Source organism: Amblyomma mixtum, chromosome 9 (assembly GCF_055824585.1).
Source record: "Amblyomma mixtum isolate Tamu chromosome 9, ASM5582458v1, whole genome shotgun sequence".
In the NCBI taxonomy this organism is placed as follows: domain Eukaryota; kingdom Metazoa; phylum Arthropoda; class Arachnida; order Ixodida; family Ixodidae; genus Amblyomma; species Amblyomma mixtum.
The window spans coordinates 98,282,481-98,301,033 of record NC_143020.1 but is presented as its reverse complement, the minus strand read 5'-3'; the positions used below and the strand labels follow the sequence as shown (position 1 = coordinate 98,301,033).

At 45.0% G+C, this 18,553-nt stretch overlaps 2 protein-coding genes across 2 annotated transcripts in view; one reads left to right on the top strand and one right to left on the bottom strand.

Annotated features, from left to right (window-relative positions):
* Nucleotides 1-18,553, bottom strand: part of ktub (Tub domain-containing protein ktub) — a 339,341-nt gene that overhangs the window by 308,540 nt on the left and 12,248 nt on the right. The gene's annotated exons all lie outside the window — the stretch shown is intronic.
* Nucleotides 6,752-11,836, top strand: LOC149330272 (ras-related and estrogen-regulated growth inhibitor-like). The gene is made up of 3 exons (XM_089559797.1): nt 6,752-7,215; nt 9,359-9,492; nt 10,165-11,836. Exons 1-3 carry the CDS (start codon nt 7,143-7,145, stop codon nt 10,597-10,599), a joined length of 642 nt encoding a protein of 213 aa, XP_089415923.1. The 5' UTR covers nt 6,752-7,142; the 3' UTR covers nt 10,600-11,836.

The window sequence follows — 18,553 nt, the reverse complement described above, 5'->3', positions numbered from 1 at the left end:
CGCGACCAACGATAACGGTCTGAAAGAAAGAACACCAAAACGAATCGATTAAACACACTGCTCCTGGTGGATAATATCTCATTTTCACACCCTAAATTACCGGAGGAGAAGCTCAAGACATCGTGTATTATTGCCTGCTGCCATGCCACGCAGCTCGCGTGTCATCTGGCACCGGAACATTCAAGTACCTCTTCTTGGAGTCTTCTATTATACCTCAGCACTGTATGCCCCTGGTCGCAATCGAAGGTTACTGGAGAAACCTAGGTTTCAACGCCCCAACCCACCCCCAACTGCTTCCTCAACATTTGCATAATCTGCAACCGCCGGAGTCCCCCGTCGTGAGCTGCAAACAAAACAGTCGAGCACACTAGGAAACTTGAGAAACCTTCGGTACGGTTGTGACTGCTTTTGGACTGCCGCATGTTTTTTTTTTTAACTTAGTTTTTCTTATAAAGCAGCCTAGACGGAGCGTCAGGTGGAAGCGCATCGTATGCGCCGCTAGAACAGGGGACGTGCGCGGAAAGACATTCGAATAGGAAGCGGTCACTACCTGAAAAGCGAGCTCCACCCTTAAGCTGTTCCGTTTGGGCATACCGCGTTCTCTGCGGCGCCGTTTTTATACGTGAAGAGAACACAAGCACCGTGCGCCGGTCATCTGAGAGTTCAAAGCGCAAAACTGAGACGACGACCTCATCTCCAGGATCCACTGCGCCGTAGGTCAAGTTCAACGTGCCCAGAGGAGCAACTCTTCGCGTAGCTTATATACATGCGTACGTGCATGCACACTTCATCATCATCATCAGTCTGACTATGCCCAGTGCAGGGCAAAGGCCTCTACCATGTCTCTCCAATTAACCTCGTCCTTTGCCAGCTGCGGCCACCCTATCCCCGCAAACAACTTCTTAATCTCATCCGCCCACCTAACTTTCTGCCGCCCCCTGCTAGGCTTGCCTTCCCTTGGAATCCACTCCGTTACCCTTAAGGACCAGTGGTTACCTTGCCTTTGCATTGCATGCCCTGCCAAAGCACATTTCCTACTCTTGATTTCGACTAATATGTCATTAATCAGCGTTTGTTGACTCACCCACTATGCCCACTTGTGGCCTCCTAACTTTACAGCTATAATTTTTCCTTCCGTAGCTCACTGCGTAGTCCAAATATTAATCTGAACCCTTTTCGTTAGCCTCCATGTTTCTGCCCCATAGGTGAGTACCGGTAAGATACAGCTGTTGTATACTCTTGTCTTAAGTGATATTGGTAAACTGCCATTCATGATCTGAGAGAAGCCATATGCGCTCCACCCCATTCTTATTCTAGTTATTTCCCTCTCATGATGTGGATCAGCGCCAACTACTTGTCCTGAGTAGATGTACTCCCTTATGACTGCCAGCACCTCGCTAACAATTGTAAATTGCTGTTACTTTGCGAGACTATTGACCATTACTTAAGTTTTCTGCATGTTGATTTTTCTGCTGCGCCTGCTCTGCCTGTTCTGCACCATTCTGCTGTACCTGTCTAAGTCATTGAACATGCGTTGCAGCTCATCTCCTGAGTGACTTAGCAAAGCAATGTCATCAGCGAATCGGAAATTACTTAGGTATTATCCATTAACTCTCATCCCCAACTGTACCGAATCCAGGCCTCGGAATACCTCCTGTATAAAGACGATGAACAGGATAGGCGAGATCGTGTCTGCCTGTCTGACACCCTACTTACATCGTGTAAAAATGCGCTTGAAGACGACGACACGACGAAGAACCACAAGAACAAGCACTAACTCACAAATGAAAATTTATTTCGGAAAGTACTGGTTCGGACAGAAAATAGACAAAGACTAAACAAAGAATAAAGAACAGCGAAGCAGCAATCGTCAACAGAAAAATTCACATACGTGGAGTAGTAAAAAAAAAGAGACATAAGCAACACAGCTCAGTTATTTCACTGATAACCCAATGCAGACGGTAAAAATTCAAATATTTAATCAGTCAGTACAACGGATGGTTCATCAATACAGATTTCTTGGAACATGCACATGTGGAAGACATCCATCAGTTCACAGACCAATTGTTCTCGGTGCCTGAAGAGTCGTCACTTTTGGAAACAAAGGTTAGCATTTTTTCCATTTTTTATGTCATTGATCCCGCACGTGCGGCAATGCCAATGAATGATTATTAAGTGACTCAACGTCTAACCACCTGCTGTGTTACCTTAACTTCTCGTATGTACAGTCGGGGAGAAAAGTCTCCGGACCACGTGTTCCTCAAGAGAAGCTTATAGCTCTACTATCAGACAGCGGCTGGAGACCGCACTTGTGCAGATGAAAGAACAAAAATTAGTTTTTACCTCCACAAATGTGGTGTCCAGCCGCCGACTAATACCAGAGCTATCGGCTTCGTTAGAGGAACATGTGGTCCGGAGACTTTTGTCCCTGACTGTGCATCGGCTGGTTTGTCCGGCATACTTAGTACAGCATGACAACAGCAACTTGTTTACCACCCCGACGCCACTAGTGACAAACGGGGCCTGATGGTTCATGCTGCACTCGTTTTTTCTTCTTTTCCCGCCAGTATCCTACATACACGCACAGGTTTGATCACTGTGCTGAGGGGGGATCTTTCGTAGATAATACTATAGGAGCACGAGCTTTAGTGACGAAACGAAACAGCGCGCTCCTTCTTTACAACGCTGCCTGAAGCAAATTGGCTTAAACAGCACGACTGGCAAACGTGACCTAGCCAAAGAAGGCTAAACTCCGAGACAACCATAACTCCCCTTTAAGATTTATGAAATAAATCTACGAATGACGGATATGAAGTAACAGCACTAACGTACGGGACGGGAGAGAAGGGAAGAGGCATGCATCTGGACATGCACAGACAAGCACGCGTGTGTGGCTTTTCTCCGTTCCAGTCTGTTAGTGCTCCTGCTTCGTCTCCGCCAACCCAGCCCGACTCAGCCCACGCAAGACACAATTTGAATGCGCTTTCATCGAGAGGCAAAAGGCTCTGAAGGGGAATAAAACGAAGCGCGCGTCGTCAAGGTAACTCAAACTCTGGCCTACGGAAGCAAACAGGCATTTTACAATATCTCCTCACAGTTGTCCCTTTCAACGTAAATTCCCTTGCGCCACCTCTTAATCACCGTTTGTGTTGATGGATAGGATTACTGGTCGGTTGATTGATTTATTTATTGAATAATTGCACAGGGAACTTCATTACAAAGAATTTCATTGTTAATGAAGACCCTTCTGGGTAGTTAGAACTAAGCGGAATAGGGAGAGAACAATCGGGAAGTGACAACTTCTGCGGGAAGAACTACGAGCTTGTTCTCGTCCTGTCCATTCTACGCTTAATTTTTAGGTATGCGGAACCAACTCACACAACAAAGGCCTGAGTTTTTCATGTCTATTCAGGAAGATTCTAAAGCTGAAGTTCCGAGCTCACTGAAAGCAGGGGCGGCCCACGCGTCCACGGGTAATGCCCATGGACTGGACGCCTTCTAGTTGCTCGGCCACTGCCTTCTATCTCTCATCACGCAACATCCGCAAGAAAAGCGCATACCCTCAAGCGGCTACGTCACTACCTACGTCTTCTCTCCTTCACGGGAATTTTCCAGGAACGTTGTGTACACGGTATACACGTGTTTGCGGGCCACGACATCTCGACTGCTCTCTGGAGACCGATCGAGCCACAGAAGGCGAGGGCAGCGTCCCTAAGCAGTCCTTATGCGAGGGCGGTGCAGAACCGAGCAAGCGCAACCCTTGATTCATCACCCACGAGCCGTAGTCGACACAAGGAGACACCTAACGACTCTATTTAAAAGCAAGCGCGGGGGACGTCTTAAGCATTCTTTTATTTCTCTTCCTCGTAGCGTGGCGTCCGACCTACTAACACGTGGCAGCTAGCAGCTCGTGGCTCGGACTCTGGAAGAGCGGGCGAGAAAAATCTGGGAGGGAAGAACAGACTCTAAATTGCTCCGGCAACTGGCGGCACATGGAGAACTCTTAAGTAGAAAATTAAGAAAAAATAAACTGAAACACAGGCTCCATTGTAGGAGCGAACCAGGAAAACGCGTGCAGACTTGAAATGATACTGATGCATTTTTAGAGCACAGAGGCATGCAGCAAGGAAAAAAGGGTGCCGAGAACGTCACTAAAGCCAACATTTGTGTCTGTGATATGTAACATCATATGTTATGACGGCGAATTTGTCTCGAACCTGAAAATAAGTTAGGCTTGGTGTGTTTAGAGCCCGCTAAGCTTTTAGTGTTTTGTGCACTGATTCGAGAGCACTGGCAGTAGAATAAAATTCAAATTTTTGAATGATGTGTACAGTACAAAACTTAGATAATTAAATAATTGATGAAACTAGGGATGATGCATATTGTATGGTTAGCAGCCTCATCTCAAAGAAAAGACGCAACCAAATGGGAGTAGTTGAGCAGTCGAGGTCCACCGTATGTTACCTGTGTTTCCTTTATCTATCCCCAATTTATTGCGCAGTCATTCAGCTTTTTTTCTCTACGACTCACAAACTGCACCACTTTTCAGTATGTGAAACCATTAACTTTTCTTCCTCCTACGGATCAAACAAATAACTGTCAGAACCTCGTTTGTACGTCGTTTTGAAAACACCAGCCTTTGAAGAAGCAGCCCAGATGGAACATCACCTATACCTAACAAGGGTGATTGCGGCGTATGGGCGCAGTGGATTCTTGCTTGTTTCGGAGGTGATCCGGAGTGTCAAAATAACCAGGCCATTACAGATTTCATTGCGATTTTATTTTCTGGACTACGGAAACGACTACGATCTATGTTTTTTAGGAATCCATATTTTAACGTTAGACTGCCGGAATTTTCAAGGGGAACCAACCAAAGATAACCTGTAAACACTGAAGCGTTAGCTGAGAAAAGGTAAACAACGATCGATTTTTAGGGACCGAGCAAGAAAGTCTTTCGATACGCATGCTTGGCGCCTGGGGAAAATAGGCAGGCGAGGATCTGTGCTTTCACAAGAGAAGCTTTCTCCACTTTGATGTAAAAAATCTTTACCGATGAACCATGATGTTTTAGCGGAACTTATGCAAAGGGTGGATATGAAAGCTCTTTGCAAGACAGGAGGTGAAACCTTCACAAATTTCGCCAACAAACGAGCCGAATATAGAGACGGCGGCCAGAAGATAAGGAAAAGGTGAATTCTCAAACCAGGAACACATTCACTCTTTACTGCCAGCCGTAATACATATCATGCTAATTACAAATATTTTCTGTAGTTTAGTTTCATAATCACAAAACTATCAAATCATCACCGCAAAACGCGAACATTATTACAAACATAATTATCAAAGAAAAGCGGAAGTATCAGCTGTAAGAGATGCAGGATGCCTACTGAGGCGACGACTATTCGCAAAAGATAACCAACTCTGAGAGTCACAAACATATAAGTTTAACGGCTGCCGTATATAAGATCATCAAATAAAGAAATAATTTTTCATTTTGCTTTTAATTTAATGTGTTTCAGTTTAAGCGCAATTTTGCCATTGGCATATGTCAAGAAATTATGTGTAATTTTCCGATTTCAAATAAGCGTTGATATGTTTCTCTTAAAATGTGCTGTGTGAGGCAAGTGTCAGAAATGGTTGAATGCTGGGAGGCAGTGAATATTTACAAATATTTTCCGTGTATGAGCATTAGAGCATTAATGAACGTGAAGAGTGTTCCGGAAAAGAGATTAAGAAAAGGATAATTTCGGAAGTGGATCCAGAACAATAAGAGCTTCCGAAGCACCGGATATACCACACTAGCGATGCATGCATTTCCTGGAATAATTTTATCAGTGATATATATATATATATATATATATTTCCTGCTCCGCATCAGAAAATTGGAGGTAATGCCATCAAAGCATTTCTTGTTCTATTAGATGCTATAAAATGCTTTATTCTGAATGTTGAGTATTGTACTTTATAAGGGGTTTATTTAAGAACCCACTTCAAACTTTATTAGTGAAGTGCATAAGGAAGGATGCGAGGTTTCACCGGTGAGCTTTGGCGCTAAAAGTCAGGTGTAGAGTTTATCTTTAAGCGTCCAACCGATGACACAAGTCGTGGTGGTAATCAAACAACAGCTGTATGGACCCCGAGCAAAGATTTCAAGCGAAGTCCACGCATATTTTTCTAGCACATTACTGCACGGATATAGGGGGAATGTTCAACGTAGCATGATAGCAGGGTACCCTCTTTTCGCCGCTCTTACGTACGAAGAAACAACACCAATTCACGGGCGCCTACGAATCTTAGCTACTATTTTTCCTATTTAAATTTTTTTACCATCCGTATAGGTAGAGAATGGCATATTGTGAATTCCATTGTACCGCGCCAAGTCATGAGGAGACATGTTGCAGGAAGTTCTAAATTGTGCTATGCATGCGTTATTTACAGTGAGCCCATTAGAAATATGCACAGCCCTTGCTTTTATTCCGTGGATATAAAAAAACTACTTGTCAAAAACTTTGCACATTGACGTAACGAAGTTTCTATGTTGATCCCATCATATATATCACTTCGCAGGTGGTAAGCATTATTTCAACACGCGAAGAAGATGCCAAAGCAGCAGTGCAAAACTAGACATCAATGAGCGCGTATCGGACCTCCGGCCTGCTCAACGCCGCCGGAGAAACTGAGGAGCGGAGCGAAAAGCACCGGGGGATCTGAGTCAAAGCGCCACGCGCCTCGCGTCCGGGGAGCACGTTCACAGAAACCAGCGGCGCCGCCTATTGGCCGACAGAAAGGATCACGTGGCTGAGAAGCGCGCCATAAAACCAACGGAGCCGCAGCCATCGCGTCCTTTAGCGCTAGAGCAACGGAGCTAACGGAGCGGAGCATTCCGAGACGATCGTGTCGTTCCGTTCCTCTCCGTCGCACGTGTGGCAGCCTCTCGGCTCCGGAGTTGTCCGCCGTCCTGTCGGAGCGCGTCCTGTTTGTAGAGAGTGCGCGTCTCACTGTGTAGTCGGTCGGGGTCAACGAGAGACGTTTTCGCGGACTCGCTGCAAACCGGCTTTCGCCGAAGAACTTGGTGAGGTGGAAAACGACACCGCTGGTCCGCTTCGGAGATCTTCAAGACGTCGCCCCAAGGGACCACGGCAATGACCCGCAAGAGTAGTGGACTGTCACCAATCCGGGTCGTCGTCGTTGGAAAGCAGAGTGTCGGGAAATCAGGTCAGTGAATATCTCCTTTTATTGCTTCGGCAACGCGCTTTCTCTTGTCCCTGTGGCTGTCTATAGAGGAATATTTAGCGAGGAAGTGCAAGCGGGTTTCGTCTGCTGTCCCAGAGCTAGGCCTGTAGAATTTTCGTCCATTACTCTGGAATACGTTTTCACTGCAGTCCTGACTCACATGATGGTGCATAATTTCGCCTTTTATAAAGGTGGTCGGTAATGCTCATTGTCAGCAATTTTCGGAGCCTTAGTAAGAAATCTTTTAAAATTATAAAAACTACCTCCATTGTCAGGAATGACGGTGCACTAAGAAAAAATTATAATACAATTATGCTTTCACCATTTGTATACAGTTCCCAGGCGCATTTCAAAAACTGGCTGTGCGGTAGTCGGGTGAATTATTCCGTTACCGGCAGCTGTGGAATCGCGATTTGGTGTCACCGGTGTCACTTCGTCAGGGTGTTAGTGTAGACAGTACACCATTTTCTCACACCGAAGCGGAATGGTGACCTTCATCGGCCTTGCTCTCCCTTCTATGCAATCGTTCCGGGATGTAAAGGGTTCCTCTATAGGCCGGGTGAGGAGGTAAAAACCTGACCTTGCCCAGGTCGAGGACGGAGCATCAGCTGTTTCATATCCTCCATTGTCCAGACTTCGTATCTGTAGGTTCGCTGAGAGTTCCTAAATTGTCACTCGACTCTTCGAGACCGGTCTTACATCTGCCCGATACAAGGCGCTTCCTCTGCGCTGTCGTGGCTTTGTGGTGTACTCTAATGGTTTGAAAATATTCTGCTAAGTGTCACGTAAACCCCTCCTACCCTATCGGCTATGTTCCAAGGTTGGTTGGTTTATGGGGTTTAACGTCCCAAAGCGACTAAGGCTATGAGAGACGCCGTAGTGGAGGGCTCCGGAAATTTCGACCACCTGGGGTTCTTTAACGTGCACTGACATCGCACAGTACACGGGCCTCGAATTTCTCCGCCAAAGAAATTCAACCGCCGCGGCCGGGATCGAACCCACGTCTTTCGGGCCAGCAGCCGAGCACCATAGCCACTGAGCCACCGCGGCGGCTATGTTCCAAGGTGTATGGTTTATCCATGATGGAAGTAAATTGCAAATATTTTCTCTTACGTTAACAGAAGCCGACTTCGTCCCGAATTCAGGTTAAAACATTACGCGTGAGTGTGTGGCGCTCTGTCGGAAAAGATACACTTGGACGGAGCCCTCTAGAAAACACCAAGTGAAGCCGTGGCATATTTCTTGCCGTTACATCCCTTCAGTACCAGTTCTGTATACTGTCCCGGCGTGGTGCCTGTTAGTCGTACCACGCTCACGGCCGCTAAACAAGGAAGCGTCAGGTCAGCGTCGTACCGCGATCCGGATTCCGTGGCCGGTCGATGTCCTGTATGTCGGCAGGATTACTGAATGCTTCTGTGGAACGCTGCGCTTAGCTCCGATGTGGTGGACGATGGTCAAGTCCGATGCGAAGATTTCGCTTGTCTATATGCTCCCCCGCTGGTTGTATTGTTCACTATAAACCTCAGTCATCGCCATCAGTTCACTTCCCTGCTTCTATGAGCGCACCAACCTGTTGTTTTATGCCTTTAGGCCAGCTTTTCTTGAAGGATTTATTTTCTTCGGTACCGCATAGCTGCCGAGCGTATCGAGCTGTTGAAGCATACCTCAGTGCAAACAGGTCTATCTTGCTCACGGTGTTCTGTGTTTGAGCTACCGTGCTATGTGACGCGGGCATATCGCCTGTCATTGCTTATATCTCGCTTGCCATGTTTCGCTACCGAGGGTGCTTATTTGTTAGTGCCGAGATCTGAAACCTGATTCGGTAGTCGAAAGAGTTGCATATGACAGGTCTAATTCGTGGATTTCTCTTCAGGCAGGAAGAGCGCATGTCTGATAGCTGCAACGTTCTGTATTTAAATATGCCACCCTACTTGAAGCCGTTTATAACTTGTTTCTTGAATAAAATTCAGTTCATTAAGCTGTATTTAAAATCAATACCAGTTCTCAGGACACTAGTACCAGGATAAGTTTTGAATGTTCCTGCTTTTGTCAGCCGACATTTGTTACAACACAGTAACTGTTCGGGTTTGCTGACGTCTCTCTTTTTACTTCTGTCTCGTTACAGCGATCACCGTGAGATTCCTAACCAGGCGCTTCATCAGCGAGTACAGCTCCATGAAGGACCTCCTCTACAGGCACACAGTGCTCGTGGACAACCGGAAATGTGAACTGGAGATCCTCGACACGTCGAGATATCAGGTAGGCAACCATACTCAACGTTCTCTTTGTGCACATGTTATGCCGAGTTCGGGATTTCACCGTGAACGAGTATTGCAGGCGCGCATTAAGGAACATGTACTGAATGACGCTTAGGTCACTGCCAAGATTAATGAAAACAATCGTTTATTAAGATGTTACAGCCTTTCTGAACTATCGTTTGAAATATTTGCACAAAGGTCGTCAGTTTGCGGACATGTTTCCGATTTCAAGCAGTTATAGCGCAAGACCTGACCTTTTTACGGCACTTGTGGTACCAGCCTTTACATGCTTGTGTTCATAGCTGTAGGGTCATCATACGAAAAAAGGTCATAAGAATTAATTTTTGATAGTAGCAACATTGGTACCCCAGTCTCACCTGCATTATTGCCACTCAACTTTCGTTAAGTTATGCAAGCCACCTTCGCCTTATTGCTCTTCGCATCTAAATGATGGGATGCAGCTTACACAGCCTACTGGCCAAGGCAGGTAATATGAATCGACTGAAGGAAGTAAGAATATTAAGCAGTGGAGCCGGCCCTGTGTTGTAGGTGCCTATACCCGAGAAAACCCTTCGGTTCCCAATACCTTATCTGCGGCTATGCGAAGAACAAGAGCTTAACATTGTGACTGTGTCCTCTCGTCTAACCTGGTCTCTTATCTTGTCTGTTTTAGGAGAACAACTTTCCGGAGGACAAGATGGGCTGGGCTGACGCACTCGTAGTCGTCTACAGCATCGAAGACCGGTGGAGTTTTGATGAGGCAAGCACCTGCCTGGAGAAGGTTCAGCAGCTGTTTCCATGCTTGCCCACCATCCTGCTGGCCAACAAGAGGGACCTGTCCCACGTCCGTCAGGTAGAAGTCGACGATGGCCGCCAGCTGTCCCTCCGGCTCCACTGCAAGTTCTTCGAGGTGTCCGCAGCCGACAGCTACGCGGGCGTCAGTATGGCATTCCAGAGCATCCTCCGCCAAGTACTCGACACCAAGATCCTCCGGTCCTTGACGCCCGTCAGGCGGCGCCTCTCTGTGGTGACGGTATCGAAGATGCTCGATGCTGTCTTCGGCAAGAACGAGAAGCGACGAAAGAAGAGGCCGTCCTTGTCCTTCTAGACTTCTTCAAAGGGCAGACGGACTTAAGTTGTGTACATAGGGAGAAACCATTCTTAAGGAGTTTGTGGACAGTCATCGCTGCGTTTGTAACTCAATTTCATTTCATGCTCGTGCCAAGATTTACTGGTCCGCTGTATTGCGGCCATTTGTATACTCGTTGTATTTTGTCTGCGAATGCTCAATCGCTTACGCTCGCACATTGCGCCGAACAGGAACAAAATATTAGGCCAGATATAAAAGCTTAAAGGTCGCCTTGTGGCTGGTGTGTACGGATTTCTTCTCAGTCCCATTATGTTTGCTTGGCGATATATTCATTAACGAGCAAGCCAATACAGCTTGAAAGCCAAGAATGATCAATAAATTTTTCGTTGTGGCGGCTTTCTTAAAGTTTTTTTTTATTCCTTTAGACGCAAAAGTGTATTCCTCTCAAGGTTTATTGCGCATACGTTCAGTCTACCACAGAACGCAACAATCAATACTAATCATGACTTTCGGTTGACCTGTTATATTGTGCACAAACCTTTATGTAATTACTACTGCTATTTGTATGTCGTGTTGTCGTGTATATATGTGCATCATTCGCGTCAATGTACAAAGATGAACAAACTTTAAACGGCACTGAGATTTTCCAGACACTGCATTTATGGCGCGTAGTGAACAATACTCGCTGTCTGTAGCTTGTGTATAAATATTGCATGACAGAAAAGTTTCTAGTCGTTAACAGTAAGGACAACAAACCTCTAGAAAAGCGCAGGAAGCCGTTTGTACAGCAATATAATAACGGTGACCATGGCTTGATATTTTAAACACTTTGTGCCAAGAACAGCAGTGCTCAGTGGTCACTGCCAGACTGTGATATACGTCTCATGTATATAAATTATTGTTGTCCTGTATATTATGGGTTTATTGGTCGCAGTTCGATGTGTGTATCGCGCGAAAGTGCTCACATTAATGAGCGCACAGAAGGTACCTTTATGGGAACAAAGCCTGTGTTTTGGATACAACTCATTTCGCAACAATATTATTACCTTATGTTTGTGGTTAATGTATATTATGGACTTTATGTCAAAGCTTAGTATTTATTAATCCTATGCCACTCTCTCGTTCACCGGAGATGAACGTTTTGGATTTTTTGAACAAATGTTCATTCGGGATCCACTCCAATGCTCAGAGTTCCTGTGTCCTCCACGTTTGACAGTGTGACGCTTTCTAATAAACGTCAGTAAATTTCTGCCTACTTTCTCTTCTAGTGGATGATTTATTTCGCTTTCCGAGTGCCATACTTAAGAACATACTGTCCCAACAAACGTTCATTTGCGCTTTCGACAATGCATAAGATAAGCGCAAGGCAATGTGCAGTGCACTGAATGGCAGCATAGGTGTTACAACGGCTACTTCTTAGTGGCAACCATTTACAGCCAATTCTCAACACAGTTTCAACAAAAAAAACTGGAGCATCTGGCGGCTACAGCTACATTTTTAAGGCGTAAGCATTTCTAGGCTAGTGCCGTCACCAAAACGTGTCCGCAGCAGTTCTTACGTTCTCAGAAGAGCTAGCATCAAACGAGGGGTTGTAATCGAAAGAGGATGATGTGAGGATGCTGCGCAAAAAAAATGTGTCGATAGCATGATTAGTTAATTTATTAAAGCCAGAAATGTCGAAAAAACGTCGAAAGAGCGCTGTCGACGATAAAGTGAGTGGACGTGAAAGAGCTGTGGACGGCAAAATAGTGGAAATAAAGTTTGAAATGAATTGGAATGTATTTGATGAGTGTTAACTATCGAAAAAACCGTTTCATTGACGTAGACTATTTAGTTAATTAATTATCAGCAAAAATGATTGGATGGTTGAAATAGGCTGCACGGGATATATTAGGTGGATGGGAAGCGACCACTGCGCGAAATTTGAAAAAATAAAATGGTTTATTGAGATAAAAGAAGCTATAATCAGCAAATAAGTAGGCCTTTAATTAAAGCATAAGTACGCTAATTAAGTAGTTCAATTAATAAACAAACAAAAAGCAAAAGATAAAGTGGTGCTACGAGAACCGAGGAGGCGCCAATGCTGTCGCATTTTCCCAGTGCGGGTCCCCGCAGTGATCTCTAATTTTTTATTTTTTTTTTTGAACGCCGCCCCGTGCTTTGGTATACACCTCGACATGACTCCAAAAAACACCCTTAAAGTCTTTGATCCAGCTCGCCCTCTCAAAGGAAAGAAATTTTAAATCATCGATAAGCCTGTGTACGTTAACTTCAGCACATATTCTTGGGACTACCGGACAAGCGCTTTCTATGCCAGCTACTCAACCGCCTGAGTATTAGGAACTCGATGTCGGGGCAGTGGTGCAGCATTATGTAGCACCGACACAACGCTGAGCTTAGGCCGCTGTTCGAACTCCTTGTTTAATTTGTTCTGCCCTGAAATTAAATCAGAACTTCATAGATATGCAAGCCTTTAGAGATGTGAACACATGGTGACAGGTCAGACGGAAAGATAAATTTTCCTTTGATTAAATATTTAATGAAAATGCACGAGCAAACAACCTAGCGGTCATTATCCGCATTAGGCTCTCGGGACTGCCCCGTTCAGCAGAGAACCGGCGTAGTTGTGTCGTCATCGGCGTGTGCGCAAAAGCCGGATTTGTCGAGAGAGTCAGGACGTCAAACGAAGAACTTTGGAATGAAAAGTGAATAAAAGATTAGAAAATTGGTTATTAGAAGGTTTTAACATGACTCTAACATCCTTAGGACCTGCAAGTATGTACACTAAATGAATTGTGCTGAAAATAAAATTGCGCTAATTAATCAGGGATCGGATCCTTGACCCTTGGGTTCCGGTGACACAAGCTAACACAAGACCACGCAGGTACGCTCGCATGGGTTGGTTAAAGCGGAACTTTGTAGATATGTCGTATGGTCTTTAACATACTATGGAAACATATATATATAATATACGGACTCCATATATAATAGACAGACTTCATATAATATATAATAATATAATATATATATAATATAAGACACCATATAATATATAGTAATATAATATATATATATATATAATATAAGACTCCATATAAGAGACAGACTCCATATATAATATGGTCTGTCTAGGCACGAGGAGCAGCTAACGGACCTATTAACGCTATTGTTGTATAGAAAAAAAATCAGCTTTCATCAGAGTACAATTCAAATCATTCTTCCTTAAAACTTATGCCCTGCTTTTATCGACATCTCTTACTACCGCCATCTCTCGGAAGCCAGTAGTGAGCATAGCATAACTCAATACGAATATTTTCATTTGTAACTACGTGAAAATTAAACTGGGCGGAGAGGTGGTGCACGAAGGGGCCAATATTGAATGTCTACTGTCCCTACAAAATGCAGAATCTGGCTTATGAAATGCTTTCTGGGGCGGCGCTGACTCTTTCTGGCGGCCATAGGTAATCGCTGCAATGTACCAAGCACTCAAATACCAGTGGTAATTTTTGACGTTCAGTGCCGTCCACACGCGGTGGCCGTCGAGCAATTTAGAGGCGCTTGTACAAATTTTCTGGGCTTTTACTTCTGTATGCCTGGTAGGATCCCAGCTAACAAAGAGACGGAATTTGCTCTGCAAGATTAATACAAGTTCTCAGCAATCGTATGCTCTTACATATACAGGCGACGGAATTATGTTCGCCCATAACGTGCGATATAAACTTGCTGCGTGCACCACAGCTTTTGTTAGCAGGTTAGTCTTTCTAAAGCTCTCGAATAAATTAAGCTCATAATTTTTTATTTCATACATTATCTTAATCTACCTCTACATATAATGACTTCATACCTCTGTACCAAGAACAATCAAGGACAAACTGCCCAAATCAGCATGCGTATATGTGGGGTTCCGAAGGCATATGTGCGACAGAAACTATCAAGCGCCACAGGCCGGCCCGAGAATGACTTTTTATTAAAATTTTGGTTCAAGAATACGAATGAGGAGCAACAGGAAAACATCGCCCTAAGGAGCCTTGCAAAGGCCTCTCATCAGTGCCAAAGAAATAAGAAGTTTAAAAATATTCCAAATAAAAAACATTTCCTCCATTGAGAAGGTGAAGCCATGCGACGAAGTATCAATTGGGTTTGCTTTAAGAAGGAAGCTGAATCCCGTGTCTTCCCCACCCTGAATCCCGGAAATGAATCCCGTATCTTCTATGCATTATCCGTTTGATTTATGCACATATGTAAATATTTCCCCTTAGCAGCAGATCTTGGCATACTTCAGATTTGCATTTCACTTGCTTCTTCTGCACGAGTTGGCGTACTGTGTGTGTGCATCAAATGCGTAAAATAATTAGGCTTGGCATTTCCATGCTGAAGACATTACACCCTGAATCCTGGAAATGAATCGCGCATCTTCTATATATTATCCGTTTTAGTTATGCACATTTGTAAATATTCACCCTTAGCAGCAGATCTCCGCATACTTATTTGCATAACAGTACCTTTTGCGGGCTAGTTGGTGTGACATTGTGTTCGGGAAAGTAAAAACAGCGCGAAATTCGTCCTGTCCGTCTTTCTGTGTGGTTTGTGTCGAATTTAGCGCTGTTTTTACCTTCCTGAACACATTCTCATCTGCAATTCGCTTGCTTATTGAGCACGAGTTGGTGTATTGTGTGAGCATCAACTGCCTAAAATAATAAGGCTTGATATTTTCATGCTCAAGACATGTCAGAATTAAGCTTCAGCGTCTAGCTTAGAACTGCCGGTTAAACACGAGCCCTACTTTCGCCGAATATTCAAGGGCGACAGAAAGGTACAACTCCGAAACCTGTGGAGATGAACACATACCACGCTGGCCAAAGAGGCAGTTAGCCTTGGATCGGATGCAAATGACCCGACGGCCACCAGCAAAGGAGCGAGGTCGCCTCGATCGCATGGGGGTCGTTGGCCGCCATGCGTTGCGAGCAGTGAAGCCTGGCATCGCTCCAAGTCGGTGCCGGGGTTGTAGCAGTTGCGATGCGCCCTGTTGCTTCCCTGTTTTCTTTTGGGATGACTGAACACGAAGTATGAGAGTCTGTAATATCCATCAAGGGCCTCCTTTGTAGATGCAGTCATCCATCTTTTGCTATAACGGTGGTTTTTTAAGGATAACGAATTCCATATGTGAGCCGAAATTTCATTCCTAAATTCCCCCAAAAGTGCTTCAGTCGTTGTTGTTGATGAATTCGTAAACGAAGCGGCGAAAATTCGACTTCCATTTATTCATCAATTTATTCATTATCACACCTACAGGACCTGTATGAGCATTTATATACGCTGTTACGTGGAAGAAGAAATATGAGAGCGCAAATGATAAAAATTTAGTCGCCGAATATTGCAAACATAAGGCTATTATTACCAGATGTTCGATTTATATTTTAGGAGTGAAACATATGTTTGGCGCTTTCAAATATTCTCCTCCTGAAGAATGTTTGGGAGCAATGCGATTATTTTAAATGAAGATGTGGTCTTTTGGTGAAGTTTTCCATGTGCGCATACGTATTGCACCAACTCCGATTCCACTTTTGGCTGCTGTTTGGGATATCACTGTTACGGTCAGGAATAAAAGATCGACTTTACCATGTGGACTCAATACAACCGGTTTATAATTTTTTTCGCAATATGCTTATTTGCGGTGATCTCTCACCTACATTTCTGAGAGACAACTGCAAGGTGGTATAATGCATTGCGTTTAAATTTTAAAGCCCTGTGTTCACAGTGCAGAACCTACACATTCGCTGTGAAAGACGTCGTAGTAGAGGCACCAATGCGGTCGCCGCTGCTAGGATTCGATCCTGCGACCTTGGGATGTACAGCCAACCTCGATGATTACCAACCCACAACGGAGATTAGAACGTAGAGCCCTGTAAGATTCATAAATTTTCACTGCCTAGAGCCCTGGGCCGATACAAATGCTTTTTTCAGTTACACAGCCTAGCAAGCTGCGTAGTTTTTCCTTCGAAGTGCATTTCACTGCTCAGCAGTATCTCAGTTGTGTTTACTTTTTTGTCACGGGAGGAGAAAAAAAAACACGCATTCATAGAAGAAATTCATCCGGGGGACTGTGAATCTGTACGCGATTATTTTTTAGTTCATTTTATGGCCGTTACGGCCCGGCGAGCAGCATGGAAAGTTTCGGGGAATATTCTCCATCGACCACCTCCGTGAAAAATGCTCAGAGGTCCCAAGTAAAAGCAGCTCGCGCTGTGCCGTAAGCTTCCCAACAGACCTTTCCCTCGTTGAACTAGCACCAACAAAGACAGCGGGTCGAAATGGAAGGGGGGGAGGGGGGCTCGCTCTCGAGCCATCCACCGGTTTCTGTGGCTAACGGTCAATGGGTGGCTGCTTGCTGTTTATACGAGCGAGCACCGCTTCCAGCAGGAAGAATCCTCGTGGCCCGGTTGTGGGCGATGATAAATATTTGGCGCCGGTGGCCGCTCGCTTCGTTCACCGCAACACCACTCCGCCTTACCTCCCCCCTCCTCCATTCTCTTTCCCCATCCGCTGAGCGTGTCTGGAAGCAGGCAGTGCTTCGATGAAGAACGACGCTGTTGCTTCGGGCCTGTGTTTGTGAGTGCAGCCTCCGTCCGTTGAAGGTGAACGCGTGCCTTTGCGCTGTTTTAACTGCATGGCAAGCACATCCACATAGCGGAAGTCTGGGAAGTGGGCACCGACAGCGCATTCCTAGCCAGTGGTCTTTGTGGAAATCGCTTCAAACGCCTGCGGCAGCAGCTCTAATTTACGATGGGTCTTGGGTGTCTAGGTTAAAAGAAGGTTTTAAACGTCACGTTACGAATCCTTTAGTTCCAAGTAATGTTTAATGCAGAAATGAATACCAGAGTATGCTCAACAGCTTTTCACAACAGCAGTTTTGATCTTCGCGTTGGGAAGCACATGGACAGCAATAAAAATCACATTGATAGGAGTAGTAAGCGGCCATGTCTTCACAAGCGTGCACTGTATGCATGGACATGTATTGCGTATGGCAAATACCGAGCGCGTATCTGATAAGATAGGATATTAATATTATGCAAGCTATCTCTTAAGAACGGAAGAATTCGGAGCAATAACGCTGCAGACGAAGAATATGACAGCCACGCTATTTGATAATGATGATAAGATTTAAATTGTACCTAAAAGTTATGGTTGGTCCCCCTATTACGGGAGGGTTTTGGATCCTGCAGCCGCTCTTGCCCTTTGCGACACCTCTTCCTGAGCTTTCTGGTCTGAACTGGACAGATTTTTTTCCGCTCCTCAATCGTAGGTTCTTTTACTCTTTCTATTCCCGTGTTGAGTTGACAGGCCCGCACCATGTTGTATAGGCCTGTTTGTACGCCGCTGTGTGTGCATTGTTGTTCATAGACTTCCGGGTAGCATCCGCCTCTCAAGCTGGAAGTGCAGGGTTCAATCCCCAGTGCCGCCTGGTGCAGGCCGGTGATACAACAGGTACAAGTGTTGCCCTGTACTGATGCTCGGCTTCTGTGAGCTAATTGTTTTGAAAATGGACTTATTGCCCCACATCCTGTAGCCGAGAAACACTGTGCGCCATAGCACTTTTTTTTACCACAGATGCCCCTGCGCCATAAAAAAATCATCAAGCTCAGAATAAATTGAGTTTCTTTCCTGCCCTCGACTGAATTGAGCGTGTCTGAGTCCGTCCATCAGCAACAAAGACGCTACACTGCTTCACTAAGTTTGTACTTTAAAGTTATGTTTGCCACATGCTTTCCTTCTGAGATATTTAATTTTCTTACCTCGCTCTATTTTCTTTTCGTTTGACTACCATTTTATACCTCTACCACTTATACGCCCTTACTATATGCGATATCCTTTTGCGCAATATTCACTTGCCTCTATGGCCATCCTGAATGATGAAGGAACTTTCCGTGAAAACAAGTCTGTAAATCTAGGTCCATATGCCGGTCATGGCGCT

Excerpts from the sequence above, each read along its gene's own strand:
- LOC149330272 (XM_089559797.1), top strand. The coding sequence starts at position 7,143 with ATGACCCGCAAGAGTAGTGGACTGTCACCAATCCGGGTCGTCGTCGTT. Across the intron at positions 7,216-9,358 it reads GCAGAGTGTCGGGAAATCAG|CGATCACCGTGAGATTCCTA; the intron begins GTCAGTGAATAT and ends GTCTCGTTACAG. Across the intron at positions 9,493-10,164 it reads TCGACACGTCGAGATATCAG|GAGAACAACTTTCCGGAGGA; the intron begins GTAGGCAACCAT and ends TGTCTGTTTTAG.